The sequence below is a fragment of the Candoia aspera genome, chromosome 3 (assembly GCF_035149785.1).
Source record: "Candoia aspera isolate rCanAsp1 chromosome 3, rCanAsp1.hap2, whole genome shotgun sequence".
NCBI lineage: Eukaryota > Metazoa > Chordata > Lepidosauria > Squamata > Boidae > Candoia > Candoia aspera.
In genome coordinates this window covers 141,813,939-141,839,207 of record NC_086155.1, presented here as the reverse complement: position 1 = coordinate 141,839,207, position 25,269 = coordinate 141,813,939, and the positions used below count along the sequence as shown (strand labels likewise).

Here is a 25,269-nt window from a genome sequence, read left to right as displayed (position 1 = left end):
GCATTGGGCAGGATTGAGTTTGCTGCGGTCTTCACCATTCTACTTCCCTGTGAGGGAGTGTAAACTAGCAGAAGAACGAAGTTGTCGTTGCACAAACAGCCGTCTCTGTCCACTCACACTCTGTGGACCGCCCCGGGAAAGGTAGCGCGCGCTTTCTCTTGGCCAAAGCTGGGGAACTCGAGGGCCTCCAGGCCTCGTTGGACGATACTTCCCGGCAGCGCCGCCCCAGGCAGCCGAGCCAATGGGAAATTGGGAGCCCGACGCGCCTGGTGGGCACAAGATAGGGGAAGGGTGGCCTAGACACGGCACCAGACAGCGCAATCCCCGCCTCCCTCCCAGGGCTGCCCAAGGCTGAACTTCTGCGACCAGCCACGTGCCTCTTCGCGCTCACTCGTAGCGAAGTATGGGGGAAGCGGGCTGACGGATCCATAACAGACGACCAAAGAAGGCTATATTGTGCAGCGTCTGGGAAGGCGGAGAGGCAACGCAGCTCCTGTTTTGCAGCGCTGTCAGCCGAGCAACCGAGAGGTTCCCGCTTAGACTGGCGACAACTTAACCCACAGGGCGCCGCTCAGCGCGCAGGTGGAGAGGCTGCCCAACCCCTGACCCCTCCTTCGCCGTTCTCCCCACGCCACGCGCTCGTCGGGTTTTATAACCCTGTCGGCCCCAGGAAGAGACCAATAACCAGAGGGGACTCCGCCCGGCTACCCGCCCCTCTGAGCGAGCTGGGGAGCTCGTGCGCGTGTGACATTTGGGGAAAGCCTTCAGCCGGCGGAAGACTTCCCTGCACTTTCCTCTCCCTTTCTGTCCAACACCGTCTACCTCAAGAGCATCCGACGAGGCTTCCTGTTTGCCTCCGAGCCGAGATCAGAACTGCTCGGAGCGGGAGAAAGAAGGTTTCCTGTTCGGCAAAGGGAGCTGCTACTGCTGTTGCGTGGCTGGTGAAACGGACTCTGGACGGTGAGAGAAGTTGCTTGCAAGAGGGCAGTTCGCGCCGAGCAGCTGGAGAAGGAGGGTTTTCCCCCTCCCCTTACTTTCTTTTTCTTCCTTTTGTTGTTGGGCTGGTAGGAGGGGAGAGATCTTTTTTGGAAGATGCACACGACCCAGAAGGATACCACGTACACCAAGATCTTCGTCGGGGGTCTTCCCTACCACACCACGGACTCCAGCCTCCGGAAGTATTTCGAGGTCTTCGGCGAGATCGAAGAAGCCGTAGTCATCACCGACAGGCAGACGGGCAAATCCCGGGGATACGGATTTGTAAGTCAAAGGCGCTGCCGGGGTGGGTGGGTGAGCAGCTTCCGAAAAGGGGGTCGCTAAACAATGGCGGGAGGGAAGGTAGAGCCGGAGGCGCGGCAATCGCGCAGCCTGTCTCTTTCCCCAAAAAATGGGGTGAAAAGATTGCGATCATTCGGTTGGGAGGTGTAGAGGAGACAAATGGTAAATTCCCCCAAACTTAAGCAACGTGAACAAGGCACTGGAAAAACAAGGTATCAGCTGGGATGCTCCATAATTAGTACAGAACTGATTGCAATCGTGGGACTTTTGTAGGGATACTTTCTTCTCTGAAGAATATGTATATGAGTGCTGTGTCCTATGGATATTTTCTTCATACTTGTTGTATAGGAAAACTTGCTAATGAAGTTTTGGCATTGGATGAAGCCAGCTGGCTGCAGACTGATAGGACATGTTCATATTTTTATCTGCGGTGACACATGCTACTGTGTCACTGGCATGGAGTCCTGCAAACTTTCTGTGCCACTGTTTAGGGAAACAGAATGCTTCAAATAGAACTGGATTTTTTTTTACATGTTTGTTGTATTAACCCCCACCCCAAAATGCTGACACTAAAAGATACTGACTAGTTGTATTTTCATTTGGGTGAGGCGAGTTTATTTCTTTCTTTCTTTGTTTGTTTATTTAATAGGCCACCCAATTCCTAAACACCTGTGGGCAGCTTGCAACTAAAAAACCAACATATAAAAGAATGCAACCAACTGGAAAAGCAAAATACCAACACCAAACCAAACCAGATCAGAACAAAACAAAACAAAAAGGGCGTTCCGCAATCATCCTAATCTGAAATAGCCTATCAGAAAGAGTACTGTTTTACTATATCTGGAAGTACACGATTGCAGGTAACCATTCTGAACTGTGTCGAAGGTAACTGTTTTGATATATTTGCTGTTTTTTATCAAGGTGACAATGGCTGATCGAGCTGCTGCTGAAAGGGCCTGCAAAGATCCTAATCCAATAATTGATGGCAGAAAAGCTAATGTGAATCTTGCATACCTAGGAGCAAAACCAAGAATTATGCAGCCAGGTAAGTAGTTTTTGCTTATTTGATCAGAACTGAGCTTATTACCTTCTAATTTTAGAATGAGTAGTTTGCAGATGGACAGCCAAAGTTCTCAAAATGCACAGTTGTAAAGCACATGTTATCATCTGTGATTTTAATAATGGCCAATTCATGCTGAAGATACCTTGTGTCAGTACGGCACAAAACTCAGTATTGCTGATTCAAATGTAAGAATTAGGTCAAAGAGCCTTTACTGTCGTGTGAGTTGTAGAATGTGGGGCTGAACTTCCTAGAGTTGACATAAGTCATTTGAAGCACAAGATGAACAGTGGTTTAAGTTACTCCTTCCCAGGTATATACCTGCTCTCTGTAGAAGAAATGGGCAAAGAGGCAGCCAGGAAACATTCCTTCTTAAAAAAACAAAAGAAAACATTGACTGTCCTTTTGTCTTGTCCTGGAAACCCTTTGTGCACAAGTGTAGAATGTCCAGTTCTAGCTGTATAGAGAGGTTCTTGCACAATAGATGATTGGTAGAAGTCCAGGAAATGGAAGGTGGGAGTTCAGAAAGCACTGTCTTAAAAATGTAGAAAATTACATCACAGTCTCATGCAAAACCTACTGATTTCTGTAGGTCATGCCCTTAAATAATGCAAATAGGATTATGGTCTCAGTATATGTAAATTGTAGATATATAGGGAGAGATTAATGTGTGTAGGAGCTCTTTCAAAATCAGTTTCTTCTTTTTTTGGTGAGTTAGTTACATTTGATGTCCCCTTTTAATTGGACAGTCTAATTAATCAATTGGACTAATTATTTAATTAACTGGAGAATCTAATTAATTGGAGAGTCATTCTGTTGTATGTCACTCAGAATATGTATTTTCTTTTAATATTGGATTTACTATTTCTGGTACAATGGTTGACAGCATCTGCAGTCAACTTTTGATTTCTAAACCATCCAAAATAAGTTGCTGCCAGCCTTTTCTGTCTATTATAAGCTAAAATGAAACCTGGAATGGCTTCCAGTTTCTTTGTGAGACCTCTTCCTACTTTGCATTTACAGTAATAGTCAGCGACCTATTCTGGCACCATATGTGACATTGTACTATGTCCCAGGCACCTACAAACAAACAAACAACCATCCCAAATTTTATGAGATCAATAATTTGCACAATTGCAACCATTTTTTATTGGTATGTTTTAAATTAACTTATGGAGCCACAGACACCACTGGTGTGTGTAGTTTCTTTGTTGCTGAACTCTCACACATTTCATTTGTTTATTGATTTATTTAATATTTGGTTTGGTCAATATTGTATTCCTGAACTAATGTGCTCTTTGTTATTCAGCCAGGCTAGCTACAACTTAGTTTTGGAGTCTTTTTCAGTACCAAAGTCAGCCTCTGAACAAGTTCTCTTCATCACTGTGTAACTATGAGTAATCATGGTCAACCTCTCCTCTACATATATACATATAAACCCAAGATTAACAGTTATAAATTCAATACTGGAGTTTAAGGTTCTTTCAGGAAAATGAACAAATTATCACTAAAATTCAGTGGCTACAGACATTTTAATAAAAAGTAACCTGTATTGTATGTTCTCTCTAACCCACCAAGCCTGTCACTGAGGACCTCTTCCACTGAAAGCATGAAGACATCCCCACATTCTTAGAAAATTACACATTTAATCCTTCTATTGCATTAGTTAATCCCAAGTCATAATATGTTATGGAGTTGTTTAGAAATCACTTAGGATGAATGCATTCACAAGATGGCCAACAAGAATGCGAAGTTAGAGACTTTTATTGTAAATACTAAAATGAATGAAAACTAAAAAAATATGTTGTCATTTATTTTGTCTTTATATTTAAGTTCAAAACTAGGAAGTGCTCTTCAGCTATTATGGGACTGTATAATATTGTATGTGTATCAGCTTTTAGACACTGATTCAGTTCAGAGATCATACCAACCCACTGTTTGTTTGTTTGCCTTATTGGTATGCTGCTCATTCCAGACAGCTTAAGCTATATCATTACAATTTGGAGTAATGTCTAAATTGATACCATGAATTACTAAACCAGGGTTAGAACCCATTCATTTGATATGCATTTGCAAGCCATGGTTTGTGCAAGCTATGATTTGGCATGATGTTTGAATTACCAAATCATAATTTTTATGTGACAGAATTACTTAATTAACTGCAGTAAATTACATTACAATAAATGCAAATGAGATTAATTCAAATTTGCTTTTTATCCTGACCTACATACAGCTTTGGAGCACATCATTCAAATGCAAACTACAGACTTAGCTTGAAAATTGTTTACTTCTGGTTTAGTTAATGGTTTGTTGAAACAAACTAGGATCAAACCAGTTTGGTGCAGATAAAGTTCCCAGTCTCCTAACCCCAGCTAAGAGATTAGGAACATGAACATTCCTTTCTTTCTTCTGTCCTTCCATCATTAGTTTTAACAATGATGTGGCATTGCCTGTTCATCATCAAGAACTAACCAGCTTAATACATGATAATCTAATTCATGTGAAATCAGTTTTTTTTTACAAAACTTCCTCTTCTTATTAAAAAAAGACCATAAATCATGCCAATGCAACTCTAACTCCCAGTAACACAGGAGTCATGGACATCAGTCTAAGACAGCATCAATGCACCCATATCAAACATTTCTGCATTCTGGCATAAGATCTTGTGAGATTTCACACATGGCTGCTGCAAGCTCATGAGATTTCAGGCAGTTAAAAGGAAAAGTTTTGGGGGAGGTAGGCCAATGTACAAGAGTGCCCAGTACTGCCAGGCACCTGAAAAAATTGCCGACTTCTGTCCTACACCATATTTAAAGCAATCCATAAAAGGCAGCGGAAATTTGTACAAAAACATTTATAATCTCAAAAATGGCAACCAAGGTTAGGAGGTTGTGAATATTACATCTGGCCTAAGCTATAATGATTTATGAGAAGTAACAGCCCTTTATCCTGAGGTATAATATTATTAATATTATTGAAAGAAAAGATTACTATTAGGGCTGTGCATGCTTCAAAAATGATTTGGAGGAAGCACAGTACCTTTCCGCTATTTGGTAAAGCAGACTGATCTTTTTTTCAGGATTGTTTATATGTGAGCTTCCAAAAAAGCACTGGTTGCTTTAAGAGTTGTATTAATTTAATGAGCTGACTAGTTAAAGTTGCAGCCTCTTTTTTTCAGGCTCTGGTGGATAGATGAAAAAAGGTGTGTGTTTCAGTGAATAGCAGAGAGGATGTGCTCATGCAAGCTGGAGCGTAGGTCTCCCAAATTGTTTTCAAAGCATGCAAAGCCTAGGTACTATTTTACACTCTGTTGTATATACCAGCCATATTAATAATTTTCAGACCATGTTCAATCATGTACTCTTTAATATGGGAAGCAATTAAATAATATAGACATTATTTTCTGGCCTCAATGCCTTGAAAACCAGAATTATTTATTTATTAAATGAAACAAAATGCATTTATATTTAATGCATTTTCCATTAAAGGTAAGTGACATTTGACCTGCCTTATATATGCTATTCATTAAGAATGATCCCAGGATAGTATTTATTAGAGGGTATAAGTCTGCAATGCTTTGGTTACTGACATAGAAGTAAGTCCCATTTAACTTAATGGACCTTAATTCTCCATAGAGAGGTAAAAGATTGCCCAACTTGAAGTAATAAGGCAACAGAAAGAGCACCTGTATAGAGAATGTGCTGTTTTGTTGGCAGGTTTTGCCTTTGGGGTTCAACAGCTCCATCCAGCCTTAATCCAGAGACCCTTTGGGTAAGTCTCCTCTAAACCTGTGTTTTGTGGTGGGAAATGGATAATATGTACACATTAATGTCCGTTAACGTGACTGCTGGCAATAATATTATTACCTTTTTTTTTTCAAATTTACAGATTTAAAATGCCCTCACTTCCTTAATGATTCTCCAATAAGCGTTAAAGCTGGGGAGATGATGGCTAGCATCCATGCAGTTAAGCAGTCCTGTGCTGATAAGATGTTGTGGGGAAACCAGGTCTGTGTGTAATCAGCACGCCAGTGTGCCCCCATCAATATTTTTCTTCAGCTAAACTCAATGTTATTTATCTCTTTCTAATCTGACAGGGATCGTTTACAGTTAAGATAACTGATGAGAAGGATATGAGGTGGAATAGTTCTGTTTGGAATTAAACTCTGTAACCAGTAGACTCAAACACACAAACAAGCTAAAATGGTGATTAACGATGCATGTATGTTTTCTTTCTATAGTCCATAGATATCGGTGTGGTTTTTTTTATTTATTGATTACAGTAATGAAGTGGTGTTGATAGCTAAACTGTGTGCTTTTAATTGAAAGAGCTGTAGTGAAAGTTTTGGTGGCTTTTTCATTTTGGTTTTGTTGAGAAGTGTTGACTTTGGGAAGGGGAGCAAAAGAATCTCTTTTTCCCTCTTGCTTTCAAGCTGTAGCCTGTGACTTATTTATCTTCTTTTTAACCATATTTTGTAGTGACTGCTAAATTTGTGTGATACTTTTTTTAATTTCTTTTTTTAAAAAAAAAGAAAAATCAACATTGCTTGCATGTTACATTTTTTTGTTTCGTTCCTTGGGAAGGATGTGGAGCTCTGTGTTATTAACAATATGCGTCCACTTGCACTTTCCCATTAATGATTTTGTCTTCATCAGCTTTAACTTATAGTATTTCTTTAAACGTATGCTTTAACGTAATTCTGTTTTTTTTTTAAAATTCAACGATTAAACATAGAAGTAGAAAATAAACTCTGCTTGCCTGAACACTCTTTGCGCTCTTTTCTCCTTGCTAATCCTTGCTAAGTAAAACTCATGGTGAAACTGGAGAGTAGTTTTGAAATACTGTATCTTATTACCATGAAACACTAGCAGCAATAGTTGTATTTAGCCAGCTGAAGACTGAAAAAGACAATGTCTGCCTTTACATATTACTGTGTTTGCCCAACACACAGCCAACCACATTTTAGTCAAAGTCATAAAATGAGATTTACAAACCACAATTGCTGGGCTCATTTATAATGAACGACGTTATGATTTGGTGTGATGTGTAAATTCAACCAATGAGTTGATCCCGTACAAACAGGAACTTTTTCTTTGATGATAGGGATCTGGACTATAATGGGCCCCCTCTTAAAAAAAGGAGAGAGAGAATTAGAGAAGTGTAAAATGTTGCACCATTCTAGATAGCAATTTTCACCAATTCAGTGTCCCCAGATAAATTTGACATATTTACAGGTTTGGGGAGTGGAACAATAGAGACTGTTGGGGAAAGAAATATTGGCAAAATTTGCTACCCTTTCATCCATAGGATCATATAGTTTCTGGAGTCCCACTTGATGCAACTCTGGATCCAGTTCATTACCTGCAATGACATGTACTTTTCTTGATTTTTTAAAAATGCTTTGATTTCCCCAGCTATTTCTCAACCTAGAGGAAGTAAAGATATAGAAATATTAAATCTCTGTACCATTAACAGAAAAGCTAACTGCATATGTGGGGGGGGTGACTAAGACAAAGTCTTGGGGATGGAAAGCTAAACAGATCTATTCCCATGCACATTCTATTTCTTTAAATTTGCAGCCTGTTTCTCCTTTTGAAAACAAATAAGCAACCCAAACAAATTTGTTAGGAATACCCTACAGTTTTGCTTCCAAAGTTACGATTTTTCAGAAACTTCATAGTCTAGCCATGTCTTAAATTGACTTTTTCATTTCTCCTAAGTGCAAAACTTAACATGTTTTAGCTATTCATCAAAATAAATATCTACCTAATGCCTTAAAGGCTTTTGTTAGTGTTCCAAATCAAATATTTATACAGTACAGTTCACATAAAACAATTAATTTTATCTAGATAGATAGAATGAGTGGGAATAAAAGTATTTTTTTATTATTCTGGCAGGTATCACAAGATTCTTTTATTTTCTTTTTACAACTAGAGAAGAACCCCCTTCCTCAAAACCAGGAGTGAAGTGTGCAGAAAAGAGGAGTTTTTTCTCCCACACTGGTCTCCTGCCACTTGCTATTATTGTGAAATTGCAGCTTCAGGAGGACCATTCATGATGGGATCATAGTATGGAAGGAAAGATTAATTTCTCTCTCCTGTAGCTGCAGTGTGGTTTGGCACTTAGCCAGTCTACTGAGATGGATAGCCACATGCAAAAGACCAATGTTTTGTAAAAGAGGGAATTTCAACAAGTATAGTTTGGCATACAGCCATGGAGATGAAAGAGCCAAAAACTACTTAGTCAAAGAAACTAGTGTAGTAACAGTTGCGTACTTCTGCTTCACAAGTTAAGTCCTCTAAGTTTAATGGGAATTGCTCCTAAGTAAGTAAATACTTCAAATATCTCAAATTGGTATTTCAGTTAAGTTGCAGTCCATAAACTTATGTAAGATAAGATGAAGTCTTCTGTTTTGTCCATTTATGCACTAACCTACAGTTTGTTTACCTAGTATGCAGATATTACAAATGCTTACATTGATTTAATGGCATAGATAATACTACAGTGGTGTCACAGTCAGCATCCTTGAATAACTATTGTGTGTTCAGCCAGTCAAGAGGATGAGGAAGTGCCAGATACAGGGTATATGATTTCATATTTCTAGAACCATTTCTCCATTGAATTGAATGGCATGGTGACACTTGGCCTCAGGAAATTTTTGCATACCAAATAATGTTGCTGTGCTTTGAAATAATTGTCAGATTGCATACAATCCAGCACAAGGTTGTTTGAGCCAGAGCACTATTATTACAGTGTAATAATAATTCAAAAAACTATTTATTATTATAAAATTTTGTAGGATGGGATGGATCTGAGTAAAGATACATAAGGAGTAGTTCAGAGATTGTTTTTCTTAAGAGAACATTTCAAAACATTTGCTGTCTAGTTTGTATTACAGTAAGCAGAGATAATGATGGGTCTTGGTACAATACTTTTTTCAAATAGGAGGGATCTGGATTGCAAAAATCCAGATGACCACTAGATGGCAGCAAAGAAATACTAAAAACCATAACTCTTTGCTGCCATCTAATAGTCACCAAGATCACTGCAGATTGGATATAGTGGCCCAATTCTGCACATACATCTTACAATCCATTGTTTTTATTGTTGGTGCTAGCCATGTATTTATAAAGTTTTTATTTATCCAGTTTTATCTTGCTGTTTCATCATTAAAGACAATTCTATTCTATTCTAGGACTTTTAAACATATAAAGCTGGTATCTTTATTTGCTCAAACTTTTATTTCTTGGAAAATATATGCAATTGTAATTGCTCCAGATAATGTTCTGTTGGGTTTACTTGAATATAGTAAGGGCTGTACAAAGCCTCCTTCACCTCCTCTGGGGTATGCTTGGAGATGCTAGTTTAATCAAAAACTGAACTAAATGATAGTTATTGTGTTTTAGAGTGGCTTTATTTTGGAAAACAATCCTTTGCCCAGGTTTTAAACTGATTTTTTAAAATAGAAAATCTATACTACTTTTACTAGCAACACTGAAATTATTTTCTTGAATTCAAGATGAATTCTTTTTATCCTCTGGCTTTCTTTTATCTTTCTTCTTTCTTCATTTAATGCCTACATTTGGATGTTATAGTAAAACATGGTTCATTGTGACAAAAATAATACTTTAAACTGTATGAATCTGCATTAATGTTAACTTCACTGATGTAAGCCAACATCTTGATGGGTCAACTTTGTTTTTCCCCACCCTCTCCCAAAATCATAACTACATGATGGTTTGGCTGCAGTCATGATAACAATGATGTTGGCTGCATTAACACTAAACTGTGTTTATAAACAGTAAGAAAATTATGCACAGTGGGCATCTCAGATTACATGGCCAATTATGACATAAACAGTTTGCATTTCTTCTTCCCTCGCCAGTCATTTTTCCTAGCTACCTTTGCAGAGGCTGGTCAGCTCTGGATTAAAAAAAAATTGTAAAAACAAAAACCCCAAATGCAGACATCCTGTACCCTGAATGGGATCAGATCCACTGAAAGCAGGATGGGAGAAGTGTAATTCCTCCCCCACTTTCTTTGTTTCCCAAAATAACTTCCTGCCAGCCCTGAAGGGATGGAAAACAAATCAGAGCAGCAGAGATAGCACTACAGCAACAATTTGGGGTCACTCCTGCAGCCTTCCTTGATTTCCAATGGACTAATGGTTGCTAAAACTAAAGTAGTACAGTGGCATGATTGTGAATAGGTGATTGAATTCAACAGATTTGATAGGCTTTCTGCTTTGTTGAGCTTCAAATACTGGCACAGCTTTCCTCTCATATATGGACAAAGCAGGGGAGGGGGGCTGACTAATACAATGAGCTCACATCATGAGTGTTGTCTATAAGAGTGCCTGGGAGACTCCTGTTGTGCTTTTTGTGTCTCACACATTGCTAGAATTAGGCAGGTTCATTTGGAGGAAGACATAGAGAATGACTCAGATTTATTCACCAAATGAGTCAGATAGTGTGCTTGCTAGTAGACTATTTATTTTACATTTATATGCTGCCCACATTGTAAGACTCTCGGCAGCTCACAGCAAATCAAAATGTCATCCAACTATCATCAGAATAAAGTAATAAAACCAGAGGTAATAACCTCTAACTCTGAAACTCCTAGTGCAACTTACAGAGCTGGGCATTCAAGCAAGCTCCAAGCAAATGAAGTTCAGTGGGGGTTTTTTTTTTCGCTTAATGGAATCACTGTATCCTTGTCTATATTCCAACGTAAGTCATCTATCAGGACAGTGAAGGCAGCTTCTGAACCAAAACCAAATCTTTTTCAGAGCCAGGTAAGCATGTACACCAAGGGAACATCAATCCAAAAGCTAGGCAAAAAGACCCCTCCAATTTTTCCTTTATTCAGACACTGGTCTACTTTCTGTCAGTTCCACTTAGAAATTATCTTCTTAGTAAATGTTGGTGATTTACTGAAATAGATTTCAAGGAATTAAATGCTATAGTGAGTTCCAGTAAAATTTATCAAGTTCAGATCCCAAATTATCCCAGAATCTTTAAAGCCTTCAAAGAGAACTTGTTATGCTTAATTTAAGAGTATGATGTAATATTGATGAAATTCCTTTGCTTTTAAATTAAGTAGAAGTATAATATTCTTTAATGTTGTTATAGTCTTAACTGATGAGGTCTAAATATCTACGAAATATTTATTGAACAACTCATTTGAAACCAGGTCAGAACTTATGACCAATTCTTCTGTAAAATATATTCAAAAGTAAAAGTGTTTCCATCAATGCAAACTCGTTTTTGTTAGGTTTATACACTGTAATCAGCTGCAATTAATTGAAAAAATACTAGAAGTGGATGTTTCCAAAATTCTCCTTATTCCCTGTCAGAATTCAAGAGGGGAAATCCGAAGACCTGGAAAGAGGCTAGGTCATTCTCATCACAATGCACCTTGGCTTACTGTGGTGGTGCTTTTATACATGACTTTCTATAATCTAGCAGAAATCTCTTGCCACTTAAATATTTTGATTCCACCGCAACCACCATGGAAATGCTTTCCCCAGTACAAAATGTAGCCTATTATAAGGTAGCCAAAATGATTAACTTTGTGATGGCATTCACACACACAAAAATGTTTAGATCAATGTAAATTAATCATTGAATTCAATGGGGGTTGTTTCTGAATAAAAATGCATAGGATGCAGTTACAAAACTGGAGCTCAACACACATGTAAAAGTGAGTTCTTTTGAAAGGAATGAGTCTGACTCCAGATTTTACAGTGGCATACTGTGGTATGCATTTTTTCTAAAAACAAAAGACCCACTAAAGTTTTTTTTAAAATGGCTGACTTAAAAGTACTACTTACCAGTCCTTGAGCCAGCAAAAAATTATACTGGCATAAAATAGGATACCCGCACTGCCAGTCCTTATCCTGACATAGACACAAAGCTGGAAAAGGATTGTATCCATATTTATGGTACAGAGATTAAGGGATTGCTGGACCCTCCACCTTTGTTTCCCTCACCTCCTACCACACCTCCCACCATATCACTAGCTGGCACGGAAATGTCCATCAATTACTCTCCTTACTATAGATTGGGATGGGGAAGGGCCTGAAGAGGCAGCAAGTTTTGACAATGGCTAGATAGACACTTTAGCAATCTGTCAAAGCTCACTCTGATTTTGCGTATCTGCTCTACAAGTGAATTTAAAGTGAGCCTGACTATTGGCTGTTAGGATCCTTTTGGACATAGTTTTAGCATTCTTCCAGATTAGTGCTATTCCAGAATACCTCTAAACCCATATTGGACTGACAGTTAGACTCCTAGAGGACATAGTTTGAGCACTATTCCAAAGAGCACTAAACCTGCATTCAAAAGCAGCCTGAACTACAGCTAACAGGTGTGGGAAAAGAAGCAGAGAGAGAAAGACAGCTCTCTCTTGCCGCCATGCAGCTGCTCCACCACTACTGCTAGTCAGCTGTTGTTCCGATTAATCCAGGACTCTGATCAGGGGAGACCTCAGTTTGAAAAAACTGGATTCTCCCATTGTCTAGAGCAAAATGGCCCTAGAAGACGGTATCCAAAGACTGGAGGGAGAGCAGCATGCCCACACTAGCCTCAATTGCTGATAAATGGTGAACTTATCCCACCCTCTAAGGTCACCTTGGTCAGTGAAGTACATGAGACTATCTGTGATAAATCTTTTCAGAATATGAGGTAAATTACTGTTTTAATTCCAGTATACCTAAGGAAGAATTAAGGCCTCCGCAGGTATGTGTTGGGGATCAGTTGCAAACAAAAAACAAAAAAAAAACCCTGAGTATTACAACATGTTTTTGCTGTTGTTAGATGCAAGTAAGGAAAGGCTCTATGTTCAGTAGGCTTACTTGCATGAAAATGTATTTTTATTGCAATCTTAGAAGAAAACTGATGAATTTCAATGCCTATTTCTAATGTACCAAAGAAAACTACCTTTGAAAAATCTGGAACAGGGTGCAGATCCAGTGTTTCTCCCAAAAGTAAGTTCAGAAGAACGTTCTTCAATCTATTGTACAAAGATGCCTGAACAGCCTAATGGGAAGCTGCTCTTTAACCTTTTGACCTTGTTGAACATAAAAGGAGTTAGCATTTCAGTATCATGACAATCTCTGCATGCTGGCGTTTCCAACAGATGGAAGTTTACTTTGGCCTTATAAAGTCATTTTACTCAGCTGGAAGCTCTTGTCGCATGACAGATGATCAAAAATAGACCCACTGCAGCTTGTGCTGTCAATCACAATGTGCGAAATGGCATAATAGTGGGCGCCTGCACAGAGTGCATGCATATTGTAGACTAAGAAGTTCTAAAGGGATAAAGTTTCATAATTCTCCCACCTGTTAGTTTCTTGGCTTAATAGAAACAAATTACAGGAGCTTGAATGCATATATGCATCATGATTTTCTAACAAGGAAACAAGTTTTAAAATCCATGATGATGATGCTTCTGTCAGAACAGAGCTATGACTTGACTACGATAAAGTGACCTGCATGTGTCTTTTAAAGATCCTGTTTCTTAAGTCTGATAGAAATGAGCCTTGGGAATTATCTGTTTTTAAGTGAGCATTATGATCAAATTATGTAGGGTTTCATGTTATTTTAAAACCATATAAAAACAAAGTTATTATTGACTTGGCTTTAATACCACAGACATTTCTTTACAGTACACTCAATATAAGGGATGAATCATCATGGCTGTATTTTTTTTTAAGTCCTTAATAAATGATTAATTTTCATTATCTTGTTTAAACCTCTTCTTGTGTGCATCCCTAATGTGTTGCTGTTTCCCTATCCTGGACAGTAGGAGACTAATGATGTAAATATTTTTTTTAGTTAGATTCTTAACATTGAATTGTAGAAGGGGGAGTGATCAGTTTCTAAACAAAGCTGTATGGGTTTTAAGTCGAAAAATTACTTTCCAAGGCAACAATATTCTATAACTAAAAACAGTTTTTTGCTTGGCAACTTCATATGAAAGTTGAAAATAATTTTTATTTAAACACATTTGTATTAATTTGGTTATAATAGGGTGATCAGGTGGACCTAACCTGTCCAACAGACAGAAAGGAAACTTACAACATTGCATGAGAAGCTGAAAGCTTTTATTTTGCATCTGAAGCTACGTGTGTGTGCGTGTATGCTGGATCTCACCAGAACTGCACTTTATACAGGAGGAGAGGGTTTGATTCCCCAATAAAGTGGTAGATGCCAGTTAGAACTCTGGAAAAGATTCTGTTAATTTCAGAGGAAATAATACATTGGATACCATATGATATAAGAGATCAATCCATACACATATTTTTATGCAGGTGGGGAACTGAGCAACTTGATTAGCTCCAGCAACAAGTTTGTGAGCTGGGAAGCTCATCTTTCAGATCATATTTTAAGTCATGCAGATTTCTTTGGAATTTTTTAGGCAAACCATTATTTTTCAGCTTCACCCTTCTATGTATAATAACCATGATCTCCATTGCCAAGCTGTTTGTAAGTAATCCTGAGATAATACTTGAAGCTTTTGGGTGTTGAAAGCACCACAAAAGTATTGTATCTATCTATCTATATATATGAGAGCTTTACTACAAATATCAACATTGGCCTGCTTGTGCTTCTAATGGTACAACAAAGGTAATATTTAATGGTAAGGAGAATATTGAAGTATGTATTTAATAACAGCAGGGTTGTTCCTCAAAATATGTTTCTCCTTTTTTTTTTTTATTAAACACTAGATCTACCTGAACATAATTCTGCCCCAGCTCTCCCTATTCTTTCCAAAGCTATGCCTTATATAGAAATAAACAAGCTGGCACAAAGCAGGATTCCAGTGGCCTGATATGTCATAACAGGTTTGACTTTCATGGCCTTATAACCTCTTCAGAAGTGTGATGCACATCTACCCAGAGGTCACTGTCATGTATTTTAATGGCATTTATGTAGCTTCCCCTCAACAGCCTTTTGTGACGGAGTGAATTGCACTATAGTTCGTTTGACAAGTGTGATTCTTGCTGTGTTTACCACACCTGTGAACTTCTATTTAAATTCCTTTGTCGCCTGTGGTTTTTTGTTTTTTTTTAATAAGGATGACTGAAGTTGCAGAGGAATTAATGTGTGCATAGCAATTCAAGTAGGGTTGCCACGATACGAAACATTTATTACCCTACATCAAATACATTTGAGTAATGTGGGTAATGCATTCAAATTAGCAGAAATCCTGGGAAACCATCAGTATTGGACCATCAGACTAAACATGTAATGTAGTTACAAAAATTGTAAATCTATTCTGAGGTAAGACTCATATTAACTCTCAGTATATTACAATCTTAGGGGGAAACTAGTCACTTCTCTGTGGCTTTACATCCTGTGTCCTCCAGCCCCAAACCAGGATTCTTTCATCTTTCTTTTAACAGATGTACATTTTAAGATTGTTACCAGTATTTTAAAATTATTAGTAGTGTGCCTTTATAGCAATTCTGATCAGTGTTGTTAAGCCAGCACTAACACTGTGACACTGCTATTTTTTAAAAATACATATTTTTCATCAGTGCCTCTCCTTTTTAGCGTCTAAGATGATCAATTTCTCCACTGAAATTAGTTATTGTGGCAACCCTATGCATATAACAACAACTAAATTTGAGTTTGGTTTTTAGTTCTGAACTGGGGAGTGAGGTTTCCTTGTATGGTCTAACTTTATCTTCTGTTTTTCAACAGGATCCCTGCTCATTATGTATATCCACAGGCTTTTGTGCAACCTGGAGTGGTTATTCCACATGTCCAACCTACAGCGGCTGCTTCCACCACACCCTACCTTGATTACACTGGAGCTGCATATGCTCAGTATTCTGCTGCTGCTGCTGCCGCTGCAGCTGCTGCAGCCTATGACCAATATCCCTATGCAGCTTCCCCAGCTGCTGCAGGATATGTCACCACTGGGGGATATGGCTATGCAGTCCAGCAACCTATCACTGCAGCAGCACCCGGGACAGCTGCAGCAGCAGCTGCTGCTTTTGGCCAATACCAGCCACAGCAACTGCAAACAGATCGTATGCAATAGCAGATGGACCTGGCAAGAAAGCATTCTTTGTTGTTATTCCTATCATTTTACCTTCAAGCCTTCCAATAGAAATAGTTTTTAAAAAGGCAATTAACTTTTAAGTAATCCAGCTTTAAAGAACGCTACAATGCAATAGAATATTATAAGAACAAATACCACTGTCTTTAAACGTTATGCCTCCCATAGAATGAATATTGTGGGATAGGTATTGTACGAGTTTCTAAGTATCAAGCATCATCCTATCATGAAAGCATAACCAAAGTAACCAAAACTGATTTTTAAAAATAAGGTGCATTTTACAGTATCCGGGGTAAATAGTTCAGGTGAGCAATATGTAACCTGCATCAAGTTGAAGATTACTATTATTTTATTTTAAATATTGAAAGCACTGACTGTCATTGCAACTTTTCGGTACAGCCTATTTTTGGAGTGAATGAGTAGAGAAGTATTTTTTGACGATCTCATCGTGGGCTTCGAACAAACTAAGAAATACGGCCCTTGGGAGGTGAGGAAAGGGTAGACAGCACCAAAGTTATTTTCTCATCTGTCCTCTCTATGAATGGGACTATGGAGCAAGTGGTGTGGAATAAAAGGGTGTAACAGCTGTACAGACAATTAATGACACAGCCCGTTCTGGAAAGAACACATCACTTGTTCTCATTTGATGAGCTTGTCACATTCTAATCCCTCTCCCCATCCTGTTTCACTTTTAGGAAATTTTGACTGCTGGTGTCAGCTATTCTGATTCTGAAATAGGATCAGCTGTCTACTACAACAGCTTTCTCTTTATATTTACTGTATCTATTCATGGCTTGCGAATAAAGGCAGGAAGAAATTTGCTGAATTTAAATATTTAACAACTGTACTAGGGAATGCTTTTTGAAATGATTTGTACACAAATTAATTCCTATTTAAATATTTATTTGCAAAACATAGGTCTCTTTCATGCGGCTACTTGTTGAGACTGCAATTCTTCAAAGGTTAATTCTATGTGAGCTATATTGTGCCTTAATTGTAATGCTATTTAAAGATATATTTATTTTGAAAGTTGTACGATGCTGCATTCTAAAGAAACCCACTTTAGATGTGAAACTGTAAAATATTGTATTCATCTCATGGTGTAAGTTATTTAGCAGGTTTAGCAGTAGTAGATGAAATAATCTCAGTAATTAAAGATGCTGACATAGGTTTATTATCTTCAATAAGCATAACTTTTAAAAGCTTTTGGAAAGGTTTTGATCTTTAAAATGCTAGTTTCATGATTTTCCCTCTGTTTCACTGACTGTATACCTGTTTTCTTGGATGAAAGTTTGGAAGAAAACCAGTAGGTTATCAGTGAAGCTTACTTACTCTGAAGTGTGCTAAGATACTCCATGTGCTCGTTCAGGAGTAAGACTCAATAAATTACTGTTGTCTATAATAGGAGCTATACTTACATCATTGGTCACATCCATCCATAATAATGTCTGCAAATGGAGACCATGTGAATTGACTGAACGATACAGGAAATAAGCATATGATTTGTCCAATCCATGAGTTTCTATGTATAGACTCTCTTGGTTGCACATGCAACTGAATTGCAGATAAATAGCTCCGGTGCCGTAACAGTAATGCAGAATTGTGTCTGAGTTCCACTGATCTTGATGGGACTTATTCTCAACCAGATATATTAATGATAAAGACTGAAGCCCCAATCTTAAACACAGTATGTGCAGACAACTTCCCATAAAGCAACACCCATAATGTATTTAGAGTGGGTTGTTGGTATTTTCTTCTACAAAAAAAGGGTCATTTTTCAGTTTCATCTCTATATAGATCAACTATTATTCCTTTGCTAGGAAATGCTGCTTTACATTTGTCCTGTGAAACTGCAATAACTTGTAATTTTTATTCTTGACCTAAATGAAATTTAATATTTTAGACTGTATTGGAATCTTTTTATACTTGAACAATTTCATAAAAGGGAAGACAGGATAGCATTTTTATGGATTTCTCCAATGTCACTGGATTTATTTTGAATACTAGCCAATGTTATATAAGATATATAACATGACTCCTGTGCATGTTATTTATTATGTATATTGCTTTATAATGTTTCAGATCTTCTAATCTATATACTTGTATTAAAATAATAAAAATGTCATTGAATCCAACCTTTTTACAGTTGTACAAAAAAGTTTCTTAATGCAACAAGATACCTTAAAATGGGTTTCAAAGTTCCCCTATTGAGAAAACAGTCTGTTCATGTTTTTAAAAAGGCAGATTGAGACAAATGAAATGTTACTTGGTTTGCCTTTAATTATGCAATGCTGTCAAATTAAGTTTTAAACAAGTGTTATTACATGTAATGCTTAATTAACTTGTATAACATCAGCATGATATTCCTCTAAAAATTGGAATGAGACCTATGAATCCATGAAAAACATGTTCTCATTCAGAAATAATATACATTTGTTTTGTGTCTGCATTTTCAAAAACACTCTGTTGAAATAATATGCACACTGTCCTGAGAGTCTTACTGGGACAGATAAAACACTAGAAATTTCCTAAATAAATGACTATACTGATTCAATAAATTCAAGAATATGGTCCTGATGCATTCATATTACATTAGGCTCACTGAGGCTAAACAAGTTAAGGGCAGCCAACTAACTACATATTGAAATTTCTGGTTGATATTTATCAGATGAATGATTATTGTCATTAAGAATTAGTTTTTCCCTAAATTCTGATGGGACTCATTTAGGTTTTCAATCCTGGGAGTTTGCATTCTTTCCTCCGTGCCATCTTTTCCTCATGTGGTTGATACTTGAACTCATAAATGAAGTGTAAGTTGCTCCATGCACAGAATTCAGAGGAAAACAGCTTAAATGAGATCAGACAGAGTAGGAGGAGAGCCATGTTAGCCTATGGTGGCAAAAAATCAGAAGGGATCTAGTAACACCTTTTCCAACTAACAAATTTTATAAAAGGGCATAAGCTTTCATGAGGTATAGCTCACTTCATTAGATGCATTTGATTAGCATGAAAGCTTATAACTTTCAACAAGGTGTGATCAGACGATTCATGAAAACATTGGCTTATGGATGAAAACTTGTGTAGAATAAAAGTGGCTTGTGAAAAGCAAGGAAACAATAACATTTCTTGCACCAAAGCATAGTAATTATAGTGAGCAAGCATAAGCTAGTGCTGCTAGTCAATGTTGTAAGAAAAACCTTTTAAAAAAATGCACTGAGTGCAGGTCTTCCTTTCTACTGCTTTATGTCAATACCACATTATAATTTATAATTAATTCAATATTGGATATATAATAATAATAATAATAGAGATGGGGAAAACAAAAAACCAGGTGCAACATGCAGGGCAAAAATCATGGCAGCCTCAGTTTTGCTACTTTTGGAATTTTTCCTTGTCTTTGAAGATTTAACAAAATCTTTTCAAATAGCACAATTTGAATAACAGATTTTTAAAGCTCAATTAATTTAACAATAACATTACATTAAGGAAGTCCATGTTCATTAAACATTCTGAATCAGATCTATTCTAAACTATTATTTTAATAAGATTTACAGAAACCAGACATGACAAATCAAAAAGAAAAACATAAGCCTTAAAACAAAATATGAAAGAGAAATCTTGATTAACTATTAGTCAAAATTCATGCAGCAGTTGAGATCTTCCAAAACAATCTGTTGACCAATACTATGTTGTATCACTATTTTTCATATATATTAAAAAACATGAATTATTTACCGATAAATAATTTGATTGTATCCATTTATGAGAGTCCAAAACTGTTTAGCCAGTTAGTCCATCAAGAGTGATTACTACAGCTTCATATTGCACTTGAAAACAAAAAAAATGGAATATGACTATAACTATGTTAATAAAGAATGAGTAACTTTGCAGTCTGAACTCTCCCTTCGGAAGCAATCCCCACCCAGTTCAGTAGGTCTTGCTTTGTAGAGGGTTCTTTGTAAGGCCAGTGACAATAAAAGATTCTTAAGAAAAATAACACTTGAAATTAAATAGTAATTTTTTTTTCTCATTTTGTCCTAAACCAAAATCCAAAGTACTTTTTTTTGGTATTAAAATTCATTTGTAGACTCTCCAACAAAGACATGTTATATATATCTCCACTATTTCTATTAACTACCAACTGTGACATTATTTCAGTTAATTTTTCTTTATTTTAAGTGAATTATTCTTCAGTATTTCAGGCAGTATCCTTTCCTGCCCACCTGCCATCTCTCCTAGGTATGTGTGGTGAATGGGGGGTGGGTCTGTTTGGATAGAAATATATATTGTGTGTGTGTGAGAATGGCTGTATGTATCAAAGCAGCACCTGTTAGGATCTTTCACATTTGTGCTCCTTCAAGGCTCTGTGTGGAACCTTATGATCCCACATTCCAGGAAAATTATCTCTTATAATCTAAATATTAAAAAAATGTAAAATTTAGGGGACTGGTGCTATGTATGTTGGTGTGTAATTTTTTATTATGTGGAGTTTCATCACAGAACAGTGTAGTTATGGTTTTTTTTCATAGTAAATTTTATTAAGTTTCAAGAGAAGAAGAATAACTACAGAAAAACAAACTACAAAGAAAAAACTAAAAAGGTCCGGAAACACAAAAGAAAAAAATTTCAAATCTACAAAAAGATGTGGCTTCCGACTTTTAACAGCAAGGATATGCAAAATAATCTCTTACTCTATATCAAACTAAAACACCACATTATTTCTATAAATTATTCCACTTTAACACAATAAAAATCACTTAAGTACAGTTACTCCTTCCTGTTATATTAAAATAAAAAAAGGTTCATGTAAACCTAAACATCTTTCTCCCCTCCAAAAGATAACATCTATTTAATTATTCCCCTCCTACCACAATTCTATACATTTATGTCTACTATAATAAGCATCAAATTAAAAAGCACATAAATTGTCTCCAATATGCTTGATAATACAATAATTTTAATAATCCCAATCTTAATAAACCCAAAAAACAAAAACAATTCAAAACAATAATTCCATATCTTTAAAAGCTAATAACATCAATCAAATCCCTAAGGCAAACCAGATAAACATTCTTTAACCCTAATACAACAATTAATAATTTTAATCTTAATAAACCCAAAAAACAAAGACAAATCAAAACAATAAATCCGAATCTTTAAAAGCAAATAGCATCAATCAAATCCTTAAAGCAAACCAGATGAACATTCTTCAACCCTTATCCCACTGGAAAATAAACCAGAGCAGTTATATATCCCCACAATATGCACAGAGCTTTCCTCTTGAGAGAATCAAACAGCCCAACTGCCCCCCCTCAAAGATTCCAAATTCTTTCCATGACATTCCACCAGGAGACCGATTTTACTTATGGCTTGTAGATCACTCTCTCCCTTAGATTTCTCCAGCTCCATTATCCAATCTTCATCCAGCATCTTGATAAAAATCTAAATCTCACTCTTTAAAAAGACCTTTCTATCGCTCTTAAATTCCTCAATTTCATCCACCACATCCCCAACCTGATGGCACATTTTAGATCTCATATTTTCCACAATGTCCTGAATGCCTTGCATAAAAGCTTGATAGAAGTCAGAAGAAATCTGTTTAAAATCTTGGTGGAAGTCAGAAAGAATCTGTTTGAAATCCTCCATGTCTCACGCAGTAGATTATGGCGCCCCCTAGGAGCTTAACCAGTGAGAGCTGAAGATATGGAAGAGTTCCAAAGTGTGTTGCATAAAGTGAAAGTGAGATAGCAGACAGTTCTCAAGGGAAAGTGAAAACAGAAAGCTGATGGTTCAAATCATCCAATTCAACATGTAGGAAAATGCTAATATCTTCAAATGTAATACAAAAATAACAGGTAGACAATTGTTTACTCTCAATCCTTCTTTATATATGGAAGGAAAACAAGATCCAAAACTTTAAAAAAAAAATTAAAAAATAATCCCAAAATAATGTTAAGCATCAAGAGAATCAGCTTCTCCTCGCTGGAGAAAGCCTCTCTTGGGGTACATATACTTAAAAAAAATACAAATTGGTGATTTAGAAATGGGGTGGCCTGTCTTAGTGTCCCTTTAAGGCTACAGCACAGCTTGGAAAGTGATGAAATCCCCACCTCCCAGCTGGCTCTTACCAGTCGAACACAAAATGCTGTTTGCTATCTTCTGGCTGCAAGCAGCCGTCCGAAGGACAGATGAGATAATTTTTAATAAATTATTAAATTAAATTAAATTAAAATAAATTTTAATAAAGTTACGGCATTGTTAGCTCCACCCGCTGAACCCACGGGCACAGCCCTTCAGTCTGCTATTCCCACCAGAAGCCAGTTAGTTATGCATTATTGTTATTACCTATCCTGCACTGTTACTTGGAAAGCTTCTTCAGCTTTTCAGAGCTGAGACATAACTTAGGAAACTGTCATGAGTACTGATGGCAAGCAGGAGGGGGCCTCTATCCAGGGGGGGAAAACGCATGCATAGTACTGAGGAATTAAGCAGCCATTCAAAGAGACACAGATCAGACCCGCCTTAACTTTTGGGGTTTATCTGTCTGGGTTTTTCCCACGCTTCTTCAGTTTGTTAGGATTCTGTTTAATGTAGCAGTAATAAACACTAGAGACCTACTCCTCGTCTCAGCATGATTTCTGACTGTTAGGACAGAAACAGAGAGAGGAAACACTGAGTGTTAATTTACCAAAAGTATCCTTAGAGTTGTTTGAAATATGTTTCATTTTTCTTTAATTATATATTCCATTCCATTCCATTTAGGAATTCAAAATAATTATTTCACAATGTGTCAGTTCATTGATTATTACTTTATCATTAAGTGCTGTTATTTTTATACTGCTGTTTCTCCCAGAGAAGCTAAAAGTGATTTATAACCAAATAATTAAAGCCCCCAAACTTAAATAAAACCAATAATTCTTAAAATCAATACATTCCAAAATTAAAAAGTTTCGGGGGGGGGACCCAGAGGAGACTAAAATTCTGAGCCACACCCTCTGGTGATGTCATAATGCCAATCACCCAAGCATTGTGGCTTACGGCAGCCAAAAAAAGAGGGGCCAGTCCTAGGACCCCAAAGCCTGCCCCTGGCAAGTTACTTTTACCTCTTTCCAGACCTCTTCTAATTGTACCAATTACTTATACCCATTAACAGTTCCTTATACGAATAGAAAGCTGTAGTTAAATAACATGAATTTAACCTCATGCTTAAAAGGACTTGTTGGATCAAACCAAGGTTCCCCCAGGGTTCCAGAGCATGTATTACTAACCTTGGATGATCTTAAAAAGCTAAGCAGGGTCAGACCTTGATAATACTTGGATGGGAGACCAGCAAGAAATACCAGAGCAGAAGGATAGACTGGGAAGTCAAAAAACATCCTGGAAGAAGGAAATGGCACGCTACTTCCATACTGCTGCCAAGAAACTACGTGGACATGTCCTCAAAGCCACCCAAAACTGAATTAGATTGAACTTGAGGGAGACTTTGCCTTTACTATGAACACCAGGTTGACAATTGCTTTTTATGTATAATTGTGTTAATTTAGAAAATGAAACAGCATATTTGCCTTCTACATGAACTTGCAGCATTGCATAACTATCAAATGCTACATGCAGGATTCTATTAATAAGAAATGTCATGTGGAAAACTAAGTCAGCGGTGTTCAAAGAAACCAAATACTGACTGTGACACAGCACCTTTTCAAGTGAGATCATCTAGTATATTTGACACACAGAAATTATAACACAATAAGTTATCTGATAGAAGTAGAGAAGTGCATGCCCTCTTCAGGAATGTATTTTTTTATATTTGAGGACTCATGGAAAGCTTGTATTATTTAACTGCTACAACATTTGCATTCTATCTGGAAGAACTGCAGGAAAACTCCTGCCTAGAAAGAATGCACAGGAGACCACAGTTAGTAAGCATCCTATTTCTTTTGAAGTTTTTCCAGCATGGTAAGATGGCACCCTCCCACTGGAGTTAGATTTGGAGGCAGACAGGGGACAGTAGTGGAGGACAGAAGAATTACCAGAGCTCTCCTTCCATTTCATTGGAAAAAAATAGTCCAGTGGACTGGAAACCTTCCACAAACAGAAGTAACCTTCTGCCCATGGAAGGAAAACTTGAATCATTAGGAAACCAAAAGCAAAAAAATTAGTAGAGAGGATGTTGTAGGTGGACACTAACAAACAAATATAATGCTATTAATTTCAAGGACAATCTAATTTCATCCTCAGAAAACTATAATCAAGTGATATATCTGCTGAAGAGGGTAACAGAGAAGAGCATCAAGTGGATTCTGTAAGAAAAAGCAGTCTTAAAATGTATGGCTAGGTGGCAGCACCACGACAAGCTTGGCTGATCTCAAAAAATTAAGCAGTATTAGAAGTGGCTAGTACTTGGATAGGAGACCACTAAGAAATACACAGTAGTACTGGGAAGTAAAAAATAAAACTTCCAAACTGTTGCCAAACCTGCCCCCCCATGCCCCAAACCCATGGATTTTCATTTAATTTTCATTCAACTGAGGTAAATTTATAACAAAGCATGAGTATAATTAAAATAATCTAATGCAAAACCCAACATTATTTTCACTGATTACAGTGTTCATGGATTATATGTTATCTCCTTTTTTAATACACTGAATTCTTAACATTAAAATAACCATTCCTCCTTCCACAGCAATGCATCCCATAGCAGTTCTGGCAGTTTGAGGGGTTGCCAACAGTTTCTCTTTAAAGCTTACACAGTTTAGCACCTGACTGTCTGAAAGACTGCCCACATTGATATAAACCTGTTTGGGATCCAGAGTCAATAGAAGAGACCTTCTTAGTGATCAGTCAATACCAGAAGCCTATTT

General features: G+C 37.2%; 1 protein-coding gene across 3 annotated transcripts; it reads left to right on the top strand.

Moving 5' to 3' along the window:
- Nucleotides 1-395: 395 nt before the first annotated feature.
- Nucleotides 396-18,543, top strand: RBM24 (RNA binding motif protein 24). Of its 3 annotated transcripts, XM_063298913.1 has the most exons (6): nt 396-960; nt 1,069-1,260; nt 2,200-2,323; nt 6,055-6,109; nt 13,271-13,325; nt 16,048-16,290. In XM_063298913.1, the coding sequence occupies exons 2-6, from the start codon at nt 1,093-1,095 to the stop codon at nt 16,147-16,149; spliced, it is 504 nt and encodes a 167-aa protein (XP_063154983.1). In that variant the 5' UTR covers nt 396-960; nt 1,069-1,092; the 3' UTR covers nt 16,150-16,290. The 3 variants fall into 3 exon arrangements, with proteins under 3 accessions (XP_063154983.1, XP_063154981.1, XP_063154982.1); XM_063298911.1 differs by lacking the exon at nt 13,271-13,325 and having other exon boundaries at nt 404-960; nt 16,048-18,543; XM_063298912.1 differs by lacking the exons at nt 396-960; nt 13,271-13,325 and having other exon boundaries at nt 1,126-1,260; nt 1,928-2,323; nt 16,048-18,543.
- Nucleotides 18,544-25,269: the final 6,726 nt, after the last annotated feature.